Source organism: Capricornis sumatraensis, chromosome 20, assembly GCF_032405125.1.
Source record: "Capricornis sumatraensis isolate serow.1 chromosome 20, serow.2, whole genome shotgun sequence".
Taxonomy (NCBI): domain Eukaryota; kingdom Metazoa; phylum Chordata; class Mammalia; order Artiodactyla; family Bovidae; genus Capricornis; species Capricornis sumatraensis.
In genome coordinates this window covers 27,490,611-27,506,865 of record NC_091088.1, presented here as the reverse complement: position 1 = coordinate 27,506,865, position 16,255 = coordinate 27,490,611, and the positions used below count along the sequence as shown (strand labels likewise).

The 16,255-nt window shown below is 34.3% G+C and overlaps 1 protein-coding gene across 4 annotated transcripts in view; it reads right to left on the bottom strand.

Moving 5' to 3' along the window:
* CHD9 (chromodomain helicase DNA binding protein 9) overlaps nt 1-16,255 on the bottom strand; it is a 128,845-nt gene that overhangs the window by 39,639 nt on the left and 72,951 nt on the right. For all 4 annotated transcript variants that reach the window (XM_068992604.1, XM_068992605.1, XM_068992606.1 and 1 more), the window contains exons 13-19: nt 15,337-15,480; nt 14,986-15,241; nt 13,670-13,880; nt 11,640-11,835; nt 10,129-10,296; nt 9,244-9,423; nt 4,083-4,193 (exon numbers count right to left, since the gene is read on the bottom strand). In XM_068992604.1, the coding sequence (XP_068848705.1) occupies nt 4,083-4,193; nt 9,244-9,423; nt 10,129-10,296; nt 11,640-11,835; nt 13,670-13,880; nt 14,986-15,241; nt 15,337-15,480 (1,266 nt within the window). The remainder of the gene's footprint in view (nt 1-4,082; nt 4,194-9,243; nt 9,424-10,128; nt 10,297-11,639; nt 11,836-13,669; nt 13,881-14,985; nt 15,242-15,336; nt 15,481-16,255) is intronic.

Here is a 16,255-nt window from a genome sequence, read left to right as displayed (position 1 = left end):
AAGAGATTTTCAAGAATGAGAAGTAGTTTGCTAGGCATACGAGAAAGAGATGGCATTATAAGTGACGATAAGAGCAATGGACCTGAAGAGGTATTCTCTGGTTAAGTCCTAGAGCAAGAGAGGGTAAAGGGAGGGGGGAAGCAGAGCAGGCAGGTTCTGCTATCCCACAGTAAGTTATGTACACGGGGCACTGAATAACGGGTTACAGAATGTTAGTGTGTCATTACTCATGACACTAACCTTCTCTATTACGTTCTTCGACTGCAAACTTACTAGTTTTCCTTGTGTAATTAATAAATATTTTGAAAGATATATAGAAGTTTAGCTTCTCCTTATATTTTAAGCTAATTTTAGAATTCATCAATAAGGTGGATTGAGATATTCATCTCTCTTATTCCTTCTACATTTATTAACTGGCATCTTCTATGTAAGAAAAAGCTGACAAGGACCTAGTGCATAACACAGAGAATTATACTCAATATTTTGTAAGAACCTATAAGGGAAAAGAACCTGAAAAAAATATATATGTATTTATAATGGAAACACCCTGTTGTGCATGTGCAACTAAAACAACACTGTAAATCAACTATACTTCAATAAAAATTAATTAAAAACAAAACAAAGAGTTGTTGCTTCCTCTGTCCTCCCCTGACAAAAAACCTTAGTTTGATTTTCTTAAGTAAATTTTCAAGTTTTTTTTGCCCATAATCTGTAAAGATTTTGATTCATTTCTACCTGTGATCAATTTTCATTAGCACTTTTAAACTGTTTTACAATGTTGTGTTAGTATCTGCTGTATAACATGAATCAGCTATAATACATCAGCTTTTATATACTAAATATACTTTCACATATACTTCTGTTACAAGTAGTCGCCAGTCAGCACCTTTTGCCATTACATAATTTTTTGTCATATATTTGAATATGCCAATTACTTCCTTTGTGATTTCTAATTCAGAATGTTTTCCCATCAAATATTTGATAAAATAGAAATCAGATTTCCTATTTTTCATCTTTGTTTCAAAAATACATTTACCACGAATTGGAGTTTACTTGGTATAGAGCATATTATTAAAATGCTTCACCAATGCTAACTGAATATTCTAATCATGATTTTCACATAATTTCTTTTCCTCTAATGCTACTTATTTACATCCTATAAATTGATTTTCTCCTGTTCTTATTCTATTCTTTGCTCTCTATATATTTCTTTCAACATCTTAATTCCTTTATTATATGTTAATATACTTTTACATTTTAAACATATATACCCATCTGTCTTCATGATACTTCTTGCTGGAAAACATAAAAAACTTTAAACAATGTATAAATCAGAAAACATAACTGCACAAGTGTTAAATGACTATGCTGTTTAGTCGCTAAGTCATGTCCAACTCTTTGCAACCCCGTGAACTGTAGCCCACCAGACTCCTCAGTCCATGGGATTTCCCAGGCAAGAATACTGGAGTGGGTTGCCATTTCCTTCTCAAGAGGATCTTTCCAACCCATGGATTGACCTGTGTCTCCTGCACTGGAGGGCAAGTTCTTTACTATGGACCATCTATATGCTTATATACATTTATTTATAAAATCTTTACTCTACATGATTATCTATAAGGTACTATTGATTTGAGCCATATCTATCATTTCTGACCTAAGCTGTCACCACTGTCAACAACTCCCTATGTTCTGACACAAAGCCATTTCTATTTCTGGAACACACTAAGCTTATTTCAACCAGTGGCTCACTGCTATTCCCTCCACCTTGCAATTTTATTTCTCATGTCTTTACATTGCTGCCTTGTTCTCATCATTCAAGTCTCAGGCCAGATGTCCCCTCAGAGTGATCTCCCTTGACCACTTTACCTAATGCTACCTCCATTCCTTCAGGAATTCTCTACCATCTTACGATCTCAGAAATTATCTTATATATTTGTTTACACACCGACCAGAATTTATAAGCCCTACTAAAGCAGTGGTCCATCGGTCTCATTCCTTTTAGTCATAGCACAGGAATGGTACTTACTTTACAGTGTGCTCTAGCTGGAGCCAGCACAAATACACAAGTGTCTGTGTATTATTTTTACCATTAAATACTTTTGAAAAATCATAAACCAAGATCACACTGTAAGTACTGTTCTCTCTGACTCTTTGGTTAACTATCTTATCTTAGGGGCTTTCCAGGTGGCTCAGTGGTAAAGAATCCACCTGCAACGCAGGAGATGTGGGCTTGATCCCTGGGTGGGGAAGATCCCATGGAGGCTGAAATGGCCACCCACTCCAGTATTCTTGCCAGGGAAATCCCACAGACAGAGGGGCCTGGTGGAAAGAGTTGGACATGACTTAGTGACTAAAACATCCTGTTTCAGAGCTCTAAGTGAGCATTTAGGGATTCACATAATGATTTTTACTTACTGCATTAGATAATATAAAAGTACTGATTAGTTGTGAAGGCAATGGCAACCCACTCCAGTAGTCTTGCCGGGAAGGTCCCATGGATGGAGGAGCCTGGTAGGCTGCAGTCCACGGGATCGCTAGGAGTCAGACATGACTTCACATTCACTTTCATGCATAGGAGAGGGAAATGGCAACCCACTCCAGTGTTCTTGCCTGGAGAATCCCAGGGACGGGGAAGCCGAGTGGGCTGCCATCTATGGGGTCGCACAGAGTCGGACACTACTGAAGCGACTTAGCCGCAGCAGCAGCAGCAGCAGATTAGTTTCTAATTTTTTTCTAAAATGAACAATGCAGCGATGTACATCACTGTACCACATTATCATTAAACATGTGATTATTGCCGAGTCAGATTCCTAAGAGTTGATTTAATATTCTTGAATATTTATTATTTCAGAGGAATTTTTATATTTTGTTTGGTTATATGAATAAATTGTTAACATTTTTGATTGGGATTGCATTTCTATGTTTAAACTCATTTAAAATGTTTAAAATGTATAGTTTTTCTAACTGACAAATCTTACAATTAAGTTTGGTAATTCACTTTATTAAAATCATACATGACCAGGAGGTATACCCCTCAGTGTTCTAAATAGTTTTTCTACTATGAAGTAGATTTCCTCTTCTATAATTTTTCTACTTCTGGTAGTACTGATATTTAAGAAGGCTAAATGTCATATTTATCCTCTATCCTGTTAATTCACTAATTCATTAATTTTATAGTGGTTTGCAGATGCCACTGACTTTTTAGGCATATAAACATGCCAATAGGCAAAGAGTAATATTTTAATAAACATCTCTTTTCTAATTTACTTATTTATAATGTTTCACACATAATTATACATATTTCCAAAACATATTAAACAGTAATGATTATTTTAGCAGTCACATTATTCATCATACAGTTTTACATTTTAAAAGGCTATCTATTAAAATGGATCCCATGCATCAATGCTTAATATAAATTTCTTTAAACCATTTAGCAGTTATTTTGACAGTAGGTAAGACTTAGAAACACTGATTCCTATATATTATTAGACAGGTGTCTTTCGAAGTGAACAGTTATATTATCAGTTCCATGAATTCTGTGTTAGCTTTTGGCCCTTAACCCCAAAGGGTTTTAGGTTTAAAAAGCCACTTTCTCTTTTCTTTAAATTTCATAATACTTATTAAGCATAATACATGCGTGTACATAAGCAGAACTGGATTTTAAATTTTTTTAGTTGTCAGAATTTGAAAATGCCACTTTCTTGATTTCTTTTTTCTCCTTTTATGGTTGACTAGATCATCACTAAAGAGATCTAACACCAAAAAAGCAAAATGAAGGTTAAAGAGTGAAAAGTAATTCATTATTTGAAGACAATTAGAAAACTTAAAAACACATTATAATTTTAAGACATAAATAACCTCCAAAATTTAACTCTCCCTGTATTATGACCTATCATATCAGGTATCTGAAGAATTAAATTGAAGCAGTGCCTGGTAAAATATGTTATCATTTAACTGCCTTGTATCAGTTTATTCATGCAGATAAATTTCAGTAAGTACATAGTTGAACACCTTAAAATAGTATAATAATAAAGTATTCCAAAAGGTAACTTTTTTTTTTAAGGGACGGAAATACTTACTCTACCACTGATGGCATCTATATCTATTTCTGCCTTTTTCGCCCATTTTTGCCAGAAGTTGGGATCATCTAATGAAATATCTGTTCGGTTTCCAGACGCCACAAAACTTGCCTGAAATACATAACGGCAATTTTTCAAAATCTTTTGAAGCTTAGAGGAAAAATCTATTAGAGTATATCTAAAATCTTATCTCCTCATATTTACTGTAGACAGAATCTGAATTCAGTGTACACATAACATGTACACTCAAAGGATGTTCCAAACTGCAATGATCTGAAACACAGGACAGCATCTGCTTATGGCAAAAAGCTTAATACCAACAGAAGCTGGAGTTTTAGGAGAAAAGTCAAAAGAGTTATTTAACTTTGGGTAAGCTGGGATCAAATCTTTTTGGTCAAAAAAACCACATGATGCAGAATTGATTTTTAAAAATACACAAATATAAAGAAATTCAGTTAAGTTGCTCAGTCATGTCCGACTCTTTGCAACCCCATGAATTGCAGCACACCAGGCCTCCCTGTCCATCACCAACTCGCGGAGTTCACTCAGACTCACTTCCATCGAGTCAGTGATGCCATCCAGCCATCTCATCCTCTGTTGTCCCCTTCTCCTCCTGCCCCTAATCCCTCCCAGCATCAGAGTCTTTTCCAATGAGTCAACTCTTCGCATGAGGTGGCCAAAGGACTGGAGTTTCAACTTTAGCATCATTCCTTCCAAAGAAATCCCAGGGTTGATTTCCTTCAGAATGGACTGGTTGGATCTCCTTGCAGTTCAAGGGACTCTCAAGAGTCTTCTCCAACACCACAGTTCAAAAGCATCAATTCTTCAGCGCTCAGCCTTCTTCATGGTCCAACTCTCACATCCATACATGACCACTGGAAAAACCATAGCCTTGACTAGAGGTTATAAGAATATCAAACGTATTTGCCCTATACAGTTCATTTTCTGGTATTTCTCCTCCTTTATTTCCATCCCATTTTTAAGTAGATATGTTTCCTTAAAAATGTAATATAGAAGATGAGAAATAAAGAAAAATGAGTCACTGCCTATTTTTATTTTAAAAACTCTTTTCCTAACAACAAAAATACTGCATAAGCACTGCAAAAATTAATTACAGAGGAATAAAAGAAAATAAAAATGATTTATTTTCTTAAATATTATAGAAATTATATAAAATCTTTTAACTAAATCAAACTTTAGACATTATAGTTTGACACTGTGACTCATGAACTGTGATTATCTGCAACTTAAGTTCCTAAAAATAGATATGCTGCTTCAGAGAAAAGTCATCACAGTGCTTTATAAAAATGAAATATGCAGTAAAGATATATAATACTTTAAGAAAAGAGCCTAAACAGTGGCAGATTTTATTTTCATCCTCCAAGATCACTGTGGATGATGACTGTGGCCACAAAATTAAAAGGCACTTGCTCCTTGAAAGAAAAGCTATGACAAACCTAGACAGTGTATTAAAAAGCAGAGACATCACTTGGCTGACAAAGGTCTATATAGTCAAAGCTACGGTTTTTCCAGTAGTCATGTACAGATGTGAGAGTTAGATCATAAAGAAGGCTGAACGCCGAAGAACTGATGCTTTTGAACTGTGGTGCTGGAGAAGATTCTTGAGAATCCCTTGGAAAGCAAGGACAGCAAACCAGTTAATCTTAAAAGAAATCAACCCTGAATATTCACTTGGAAGGACTGATGCTGAAGATGAAGCTCCAATACTTTGGCCACCTGAAGCAAAGAGCTGACTCACTGGAAAAGATCCTGATGCTGGGGAAGACTGAGTGCAAGAGGAGAAGGGGGCGTCAGAGAATGAGATGTTTGGATGGCATCACAAAAATCAATGCACTTGCGTTTGAGCAAACTCTGGCAGGTAGTAAAGGACAGGAAATCCTGGCAGGCTGCAGTCCATGGGTTGCAAAGAATGGGACATAACTTAGCAACTGAACAACAAAACTTCTATGAAAATAAATGGAAGAATATAATCAAATAAAATGATTTTCAAAAGAGAATATAATTAGTGAATGACTGTAGGATAATGGCTAATTATCTGAGGTATAATCAAATGATAAAAATACTCATTTGCATTTCAATGGAACTTTAAAATGCAGAAAATTACACATAGGTAATAAAACTACTACAAGTAAACAAGCCATTTATGAAATTCAAGATAACTGAAAGTTTTAACACTGAAAAACTGATGGATGGTATCAAGGAATTAGTGTTGGAAATTCCCAGGCAATCCTGTGGTTAGGACACTGCACTTCCATTGCTGAAGATGTGGGTTCAAGCCCTGGTTGAGGAACTAAGATCCCAGCCCCCACACCCCCCAAAAGTGTTTACTATGTTTAACTAAGTCTAGTTAGTCTTATTATGCACCCCGCTCCATATATGTAGTGAAGAACGTCAAAGTGTTAGTCGCTCAGTTGTATCCAACTCTTTGTGACACCATGGACTGTAGCCCACCAGGCTCCTCTGTTCATGGCATTCTCCAGGCAAGAATACTAGAGTGGGTAGCCATTCCCTTCTCCAGGGGATCCTCCCAAACCAGGGATCGAACCCAAGTCTCCTGCATTGCAGGCAGATTCTTTACTGTGTGAGCCACCAAGGAAACCTGCTCCGTATATGGAGCTTCTTATCAAAAACTATTTGGTAATGCAAAGAAACATGTATTGGAATTACAGTTACCAAAACCACTGAAAACAACTGAGGAACCGAAGTTCTGGAAGTTCTAGGGAAAGGCCAAAAACAGTACCAACTTGATTCCTTTGGTGCCACTACATAGTAGTGCCATATTCTACTATGCCAAATGTCCATCATACAGTGGCATTTCCACATAATTATGAAAATGAAAAAATTATAATATAAGTACAGGTTTATGAGGTACCTCTTCAGCTACTGTAGTGTTACCTCTTCAGTAAGCTCTTTTTTCAAATGCAACAATTACTATCTGGTCTGAAGGTTTAAAATAGATACTTAAGTGCTTAAGTATTTCACATTCTTAGAGTACATCTGGTTATGATTAGACACCTGAGGAAAATAAAACTCACAGAGCGCTTTATAGTAAAGGAAAAGGTCAAGCATGATTATTATGTTCTCCTTTCAGGACAAGAAAAACTCATCAATGTTAACTGTCCAGGGTCACTAAGCTTATGAGCCAGAATTCAAGTCTTGCTGTTCTGACTTTTCATGATTATTAGAATTAACACTCTAATGTTAATTAACACTCTAATGTTAATGTTAAATGTTGTTTAACTAACAAAGGTGATTTCTATGACTAATACCTTTTGGTTAAATTAATTAAACTTCAGATAATTTCAGGCAAGAAGAAGAAAACACATAATGTGTACATAGTATGTTGACAACCTGAGTAAGGAATCCAAAGGAAACAAGATTTCCCAGGAAAGAAGCTAGATGCAGGGTACATCTAACCAATCATGACTAGTTTTAGATCTTAACCTTATACTTCTACAGTATTTCTTGTTTCCACAATACTACTTTCTTCTGCTTTTTTCTCTATTGACTCCCAAATCTGTAACTTAGGCAACTCTCCTGGATATCTCCACTTGGATGCCCTATAAATGTCACAAATATAGCAGCTCCAATATTTTATCTTCTCCATATGAACTTCCTCTTCTGCACTCTCTATTTTACTTTAATGACACCAGAAATAGGGCTAGAAATTTACATTAAAGTTATTTTTGACATCTCCTTCCACATATTTCTAACTGCTCATCAATTCCTGTTGATTCAAATGGGTCTCCACTGCTCTGGTTAGCCCATCGACACAGCTTACAGAAGTCTCTTATCTGGTCTCTATACTTTCAGTCTTTCACATTTCAATCTCATTCTCTACACTGCTGCTAGAGTTAAATTTATAAACCAGACAGCATTATGTCCATTTTCTGCTTGAAGGGATTTAAAAGCTTTTCAACTGCCTCACGATCAAGTTCAAATTCCTCAAAATGGAATTTTTTTGAGCTTCTCACAATTTAGGTCCTATCTCCCTAACCTTCATTTCATCTCCATTTTAATTGACTTTGCACATCCATACACACCTGTACCACAGTTTTTGAAATCTTCCTTGTAGTTTAGCAACATATAGTTCATTTATGTGGCTTTCTCTTTTTGTAACACAACTAAATTCAAATTTCCATCCAGAGTCAGCTTAAATGTATTTCCTCTGCAAAGACTTTCTTGATTTGTTGTTCTCCCTTTTTATGCAGAATTAATACTTTCTCTTTTACTCTTTTTCAGTGACTAGAATCCTTTCATTTTAGTATTCCCACCACTTAGTAAAGTACCTGACAACATGATTACATTAGTTTGCTTACTGAATGCAAGAGGAAAAATTTTCAAATGAAGACTGATCATTACTTTTGATGTAGCACCTGGACTACCTGCCATACTACACTGATCTCCATAAAGATGTACAAAGACTTCTGGGTTGGAAGTGGAGAGGGGACAAAGGAAGAAAATGCAGAAAGGAAATAAACTGTGAAGCAGAAACCTGTATGAATCACTATAGGTGGGATAGAATACTGCAATAAAAAACTCTTTAGAAGGACACAGATATATGTTTACCAGCAGGGAGGTGAGGGAGGGAAGAAGGGAAGAGGGTGGGCGTAAAGGCGGCTAGTACATTTTTAAAATGTTTTCCGCAAATAGGAATGTTAAAATAATATTTCTTTTCAATACACAAACTTCATCTTACTCTCCCTAAACTTCATTTAAACACTTAAAATGAAATCAGAAATCCTTTCTCTCCTTGAAGTACTCTAAATTATTACAAGTTAATGTAAAATGATTTAACCTCCTATGCTATGTTACTTATATTTTGCTCTAACTTTCACACATATGTTCTTTCATTTCTTAATTTAACTTCAAATGTTCTACTCTAATTAATACTTAGAGTCATTTCTAGTTATGAACCCCTACTCCATCCATTTCATTAGTGTAAGAATACATGTGAAATATGATATGAGAGAGCAGATAAAAATGAAGGAAAAGAATATGTTACCTACTTCTTTTGAGTAATTCTGTTTATTTAAATATTAAGTAGGTGCTCCTGAAATAATAGTAAAGTAAGAGACCATTAAATTTTTTTTAGGAGAGAACACTACAGGTATAGTTATAAAATATCACTCACTGTTACCTTGGCAAATGTTGACCCACGTCCTTCTGATTCAATTGTAATGGTTTTTGTACGACGTAGTAAAATCTGATCAATATCTTCTTCACAGAATTTAGAGCCTTCATCTTCTTCTTCCATAATGGCACCATAAGCACCTCTTCGAAGCAGATCTTCTATTTCCTTTTTGGAAAGCTGTTGAATCTAAAGAGTAAAAATTTTGGTAATAATTCTGTAAAGTTCATAAAATGAGAAAGTATCCCTAAAGAACATTAAAAACCACAGAAGTCATGTTTAAATTGCATTTTGGGCTCGGGGAGTACCAAGAGAATTCTCTGAAAAACATATTGAAGTTGTTGACTCTACTATCTTTAAACTAAGATCTGCCATTTGCCCATGATAACTTCAGCTAAAACAAAGCCTCTGGGGCAGGTAATCTTTCAAGGTTCTTTTTAGTACTAGAGTCCAATAGTTGTTATAATCACAAGGCACAAAAAAAGATTTTGAGGGGGAAAAATGCCAAAAACATCATTTATAACAAGACAAAGCCAATGGTAGTAGTTTAGCCCTGAAGAGACCAATTTGAAAACTATTTTATAGAAAAAATGTGGAAAAACAAGGAATTCTATTTTGGTGTGTCATAATACAAATATCTTGAAAAAGGAAGAATTTCTTCTTTTCAGAGTAGTGAATTCTGCTCTAGGATTCACAGGTATTAGAACTATATAGACAGAACAGGTTCCAAAAGTGTTAACTAATAAATACAGCTCTATTCTGAAATTTCTCCTTAAATAAAAATATCTACTTAGTGTTCAATATGGATCAAAATTAAATAATATGCTATCTGGGGTTTAAGTTAAATGTAAACAAAAGCAGGAAAACTCCAAATAAAGAAGAAAATATACATACACCACCAACATTACTTTCTCTTCCACTCATACTCTGTAACACAGCCTTATCTAGACCCAGTTTCAGACTGGCTCGGTCAAACATCTCTCTTTCATATGAGTTACGAGTCACTAGTCGGTAGACTTTAACTGCTTTATTCTGACCAATTCTGTGGCAACGAGCTTGGGCCTGTAAAAAATGAAACGTTATAGATTCAATTTATTTTATAAAATAGCATAAAAGGCATTACACATTAAGCTATCTTGAAGGAATATAAAAATATGTGTAAGAATATTTTAGACACTCCTGCTACCGAACTGCATATAACCTTTCTCTGGAAATGAAGGCAGAGCTTACTAAAATGAGAAATGATTTCAAAATCAGGAATAAATTAAAATTTAAATGTATATTTCAGAGAATATGAATCCATGAAGAAATATCACAATCAGCAATGAGTTAAATTTTAAAATATGTTGGAGAACATAAATCCATGAAGTAATACTGTTTCCTAAAGAGCGTGTCATCAATATAATTCTAGACAGGAACATAAATTCTATGAACAAATTTTTTTAGCGCTGGCTTTAAACTTAAACCCTAAATATCTAGGTTTTTTTCTCCCTGCTACATTATCAACAATCCTTTCAATATATTTTGGGTAATTCTGGGTAATTCTGAGAGTGCTAAAAACTTAAGGTGAATAACTCTGGAGGCCTAAATTTTACTTAAACATGCAAAAAACAAATTATCTAAAATGTAGACATTTTGAAGGTAAAGACAGCAGAGATTGCATAATAGCTTCATATATTATCTCAAATTCCTACTGAACTTAAAATGTCTGATAAATTTTGAACTAGATTACACAAATGAAAGGTTAAAACATTATTGCTTATTAAGTCAGGTAAATTCAGGTATATTCTCAAGAATAATATCAATTACAGTACTACTGAGACTACTATGAACAATAAAAGAAGAATTTCTCCAATACTTTGTTCTAGTGTAGTATACCGCCTAGAAACACATTTTCTGTAAACTCTAACTCATTATAACCACTAATTAATATTCCCATGCTTCCATGAAGTTCAAGTAGTCTTAATTTAAATGTGTACATTAATTTTCTCTAGTATTTCATAAAAAGCAAATTCAATTATGTCTCCATTCTATGCATACTATATTATGTAATGATTAAAAAGATGAAATCAGGAGAAGTAAGCACTTATTTTTAAAGAAGTAAAATAAGCTATTCTTAAACTTATCCTAAGCATTTCACAAATATATATGATATACTTTAAATAATTAAATATTATACTCAAGTAAGTAAGCCATTTTTAGAAGACATATAATCTAAATAAGTATATTTTATTATATTTCACTGTCGTTAAATTAAAATAAAATAATCTCATCTATTTTATTTGGCACTGATATTTCTTAGGGAAGCATAAATGTTAATTGTCCAAATAAAAATAAAACAGGTTGGTTATCAAAGATAACTATGGAAATTTAAAAAAATTCTCTTAGTCAGGGAATTTGTTTACCTGAAGGTCATTTTGAGGATTCCAATCAGAATCAAAAATTATACATGTATCAGCTGCAGTTAAGTTGATGCCCAACCCACCAGCTCGGGTACACAGAAGAAAGACAAATCGATCTGAATCAGGTTTACTAAATCGATCTATAGCAGCTTGTCGAAGATTCCCTCTGACTCTTCCATCAATTCGCTCATATAAATATCTACCAAGTGAAATGCAATAAATTTAGATAGATGGATATAATGAAAATAAAGTCATTCTATCAAATTGACAGACATAGCTATCAGTTTTGCTGCAACATTAATGTTTACTACAAAATTAAGAAGTGATATTACCCCAACTAGTTTCTATGGTTTTATAATTCTCACTGTTTGTGCTAAGCAGGAAACACAAAATAATATAAAGTTACAAAATCTCTGCATTACTGGATGTATAGGTAAAAAGCTTTACAATTAATATACTTTACTGATCTCACTGGGCTTCCCAGGTGGTGCTAGAGGTAAAGAACCTGCCTGCCAATGAAACGTGGATTTGATCCCTGGGTCAGGAAGAGCCCCTGGAGGAGGGCATGGCAACCCACTTCAGTATTCTTGCCTGGAGGACCCCATGGACAGAGGACCCTGGCGGGTTACAGTCCACAGGGTCGTAGAGTTACTGAAGTAACTCAGCATGCATGTACCAATCTCACTATAAAAAGTGATTTTTTTTTTGGTGGGGGGCAAGAAGCAAAGGTTTAAATAAAACGATACAAGAAGCTTAAACATTTCTCTGTACCTCAATCATGTTACTCTCTCAATTGATATACTTGCCTGTAAACTATAATTTATTAAGAGCAAACTATAATGCTAATTATTCAAAGTCATCACTGCCAAATAATTAAATTTTAACTTCTTTTATCCTTCCTCATTTAACATAAAACTGAGAAATTGCTAAACATCAATAAATATAAAATACATAAAGACTTTGGAACTAGAAGAGGAATACACATGACTCTTGCCACACCTCTTCTGGTTTAAGACACTTCTTTCCACCTATAATTTAGTCTTATCAGCAGTTGTACTGTTATCTCTGGGGCCTGTGAAAGGGGGAGTATGACTCGTAATAGTGTTACTTCTGGATCAAAGAAATCTGAGGTTTTCTATGAAATTCATCTTAAGTCAAATTTATCTTTATCTTATAAAGTTCTTTGTGTAAAGACATCAAGAAAATGCAAGAATGGTTATTTTAAGACTATTGCAATTTAATCCTCCTTCTATTTGGTATAAAACGGAGAATACAAATTTTGGAATAAGACTAAAGGAGAGAACACTGACACTAAAAGTGGAACTGAAAACAAAATGAAAAATAAAAATGTACTATAAAACATCTGAAAATATAAACTAGCATAGACTGATCTCTACTTATTAATAAGGGTCAAAATATCATAAACTAAAATTATAGCTGAATCTTCAGATTCTCTTTGATATTAACATGTTGATTTCTAGTTGGCCCACAAATACTCTGATAAATATCCTACTTATCTAAATACTGATTAGATATTATTGCAGAGATTATCTGCCATACACCAAAAAACCAAACCAAAACAAGAAACCCACATTAAACATATGAGAAAAGGTGAAAGCAAGAGCAAATATTATACAGTGTACAATAAGTCAAAGTCCAGCAAGTTCAGGTTCTAATTTTAACACCGAAAAAGATCTGAAAAAGGATCCTGAATCATTTAATACAAGGTTAACAAACACATGAAATAAAATGTAACCTAATACACCCATCAATAGGTCAGCAAATATCTGTCAACGTGCAAAATTTTCTTAGTCTCATTAGCCCTCCCTGTCTACTATTGCAAAATATGTAGGTTAGGAAAAGCTGATACATAATCTTAAACAATCTTTATGTACAGATTTAAATGGACTCTTATCTACGTAAAAAGGAAGACTTGAGTAAAGTTGGGTTACAGTAAACCGTTCTGCAGAAATCTTAATACCATACACTTAGCATACTTTATAGTTTAATTCATGGTGAATTATATGCCTTACCTTTTATGTATAAGATAGTCCTCCAGGATATCAAGGCAGCGTACCATCTGAGAGAAGATGAGCACTTTATGACCTCCTGCTTTCATTTTGGGAAGCAATTTATCAATAAGGACCAATTTACCAGCAGACTGGATCATTGCTTGAAGATGAAAATCAGAAGCAGCTGGATTATATGTATCTCTAAATTCTCCAAGTATTTTCTCCTCAGCACCTGTCAAAAAAATATAAGAGGATAGCATCAACACACAAATGCAGATACTCTGAACTACTTTCTTTTTAAATTAGTGATCTTCTGTGCTTCTTTAACACATTAAAATTTTCTAACATAGGTACTAGAATTATTTATGTTTGTGGGTAAATCCCCACCAATACCAGCCTATAATTCCACTGAGGATAAAGACAGTGTCTTAAGCATATTTTTAATCTCCCAAGACAACTGGCATAATGTCTTACATAAATTTATGTTTGCTAAATGTTGAATTTAGCAAATGGATGTTCTTAGGATAACAATTAGTGAAAACACAGTTCTATCCTAAGTGAGTAAACACAAACTTTTAAATAAATTTCTAGTATTTAAAAACCAATACAACAGTGGTCACCACTGCAAGGTGATCATAACCTAGATGTGTCTATAGGCATCCTGCTTGCCATCAAAACAAGCAAACAAGAAAAATTAAAAGGGAAGTCAAGTTATAGTTCTTTGACCACACTTCTCCTATAGTCTAGATCAACATTAAGGGTGCTCTCCTTTCTTCCAGCCTGTCTAGCCATGAGTACCAGAACTGCAAACGAGTTAGTTACTGGTCTAAGAAATAGCTTGTCTTGCATAAAGAGTATATTCACAGGAATAAGTAAAAATATTCAAATGTACAGACAGATCATTAATAGACAAGCTAACAAGACCTTAAAAAGTAACATTATCAGAGCACACAAATTTAGAGACAATAACTAGAGTATCCAGACTGAAAAGAAATCAGGAAGAAAAATGTAAACTCAGAGATTCAAACATGGGCTTTACTGTTTTTGTCCATAAGAAGGATTAGGCTGGTGGAGGAACCACACTCCATGTTAGACTGAACACATCTCCTGCTTTTGTAATCGGGTGATGCTAACATGGGACACTGTTAAGAAGTAGCTCACACTGCCCCCGACTCTGGAACAACTGTAATCCCACAGAACACCAGGGTGGAGAGTTACAGGGTCAGTGCCTTTCCTGTAGCAGCTACTACATCTGTGTTACTTTTATTGAGCATTTGTTATTTTTTCATGAGTATTTGTTGAAAGCAAAGGATTTCTTTGCAATCCTTTTCGACTACCTTTGATAAGATATGGGTGATTACAGCACTTCCTGAGCTCCATCATGGTATTGACTAAGTTGGGTACATTAGTCTGCCCTGCTCCTTTGGATAAAAATGAAAAGTTCTTCTCCAGAATAGCCCGGTAGTATTTTTTCTGAATGTTAGTAAGTTCTACTTCAATGATGGTTTCTTCCTTAGGTGCCAACTTCTTTTCCACATCTTCTTTCAATCGTCTCAACATCATTGGTTTCAAGATAGCCTGAAGTTTCTGCACCTGCATTAAAAAATGATGGAAAATATAGGTAGCATACACATGCATAATTACGAGAAGAGATTTGATGTACCTATTTACAAAAACTAATAGGATACCTGTTCTTCTGTTTTCAGATCCCCAAATTCTTGCATAAACGTTGATTCAGAAGGAAACCTTAGGGGCTCCAGAAAGTGAAGAAGACTGAATAGTTCTTCAACTGTATTTTGGAGAGGTGTGCCAGTCAAAAGCACCTTGTGTTCCTATATAAAGAAAGAATAACATGCCTATAACATATACTATCAGGCCCATGTCAAACACCACTGTGCTAAGATGATATGAAAGTTGAACTAGATTATCAAATGTTTCCATGTTTTTGAAAAGGAAACATTTTTCTGACCATAATTTTCAAGAATCAACTCAAAATATATCTCCACCCATATCATCTTCATTAATTGACTCTGTGTTATTCTCATAATAGCTTACTTTGTCTGCTATTAATTTTTACCTATTGCTTTTAAAAGAAAAATACTAAATAATTAAAAGTTTATTTTTAGGTTTTTATTCAAGGAAACAGACAAATTCTTGGGGGGTACTTAGCCATTCTTGGTATGGTAATTTGTATACAAAACACTGCTCATTCTTTACAATTTAGCAGATAATCACTTGACTTCTTACAAAAGAACAAGTTCGTCCATCATTAAAGCAACAATCCAACAATGTGAAAGGCTGACTGGAATATTTCTGAGCTAGAAATGCATTACAAATTAAACATAATAGTAACGAAAGGAAATAAAAATATTTTAGTGATAATAGTATAACATATTTAAAATCTGATTTGAAAATACCTCTAAATTCTTAAGCAAATATTTATATACGTATCTGCATGTCTACATAAGTATTTGATGTTAGTAAATAGTCTAGACTGATATATACCAATTTGTAAATACTGGAGTAAGGAGTGGAGAGTGTGAGTGGGCACGGATGAAGACTACGAAGGAGCACTTTACTGTTTTACTTGATGTAGTTCTGTACTTT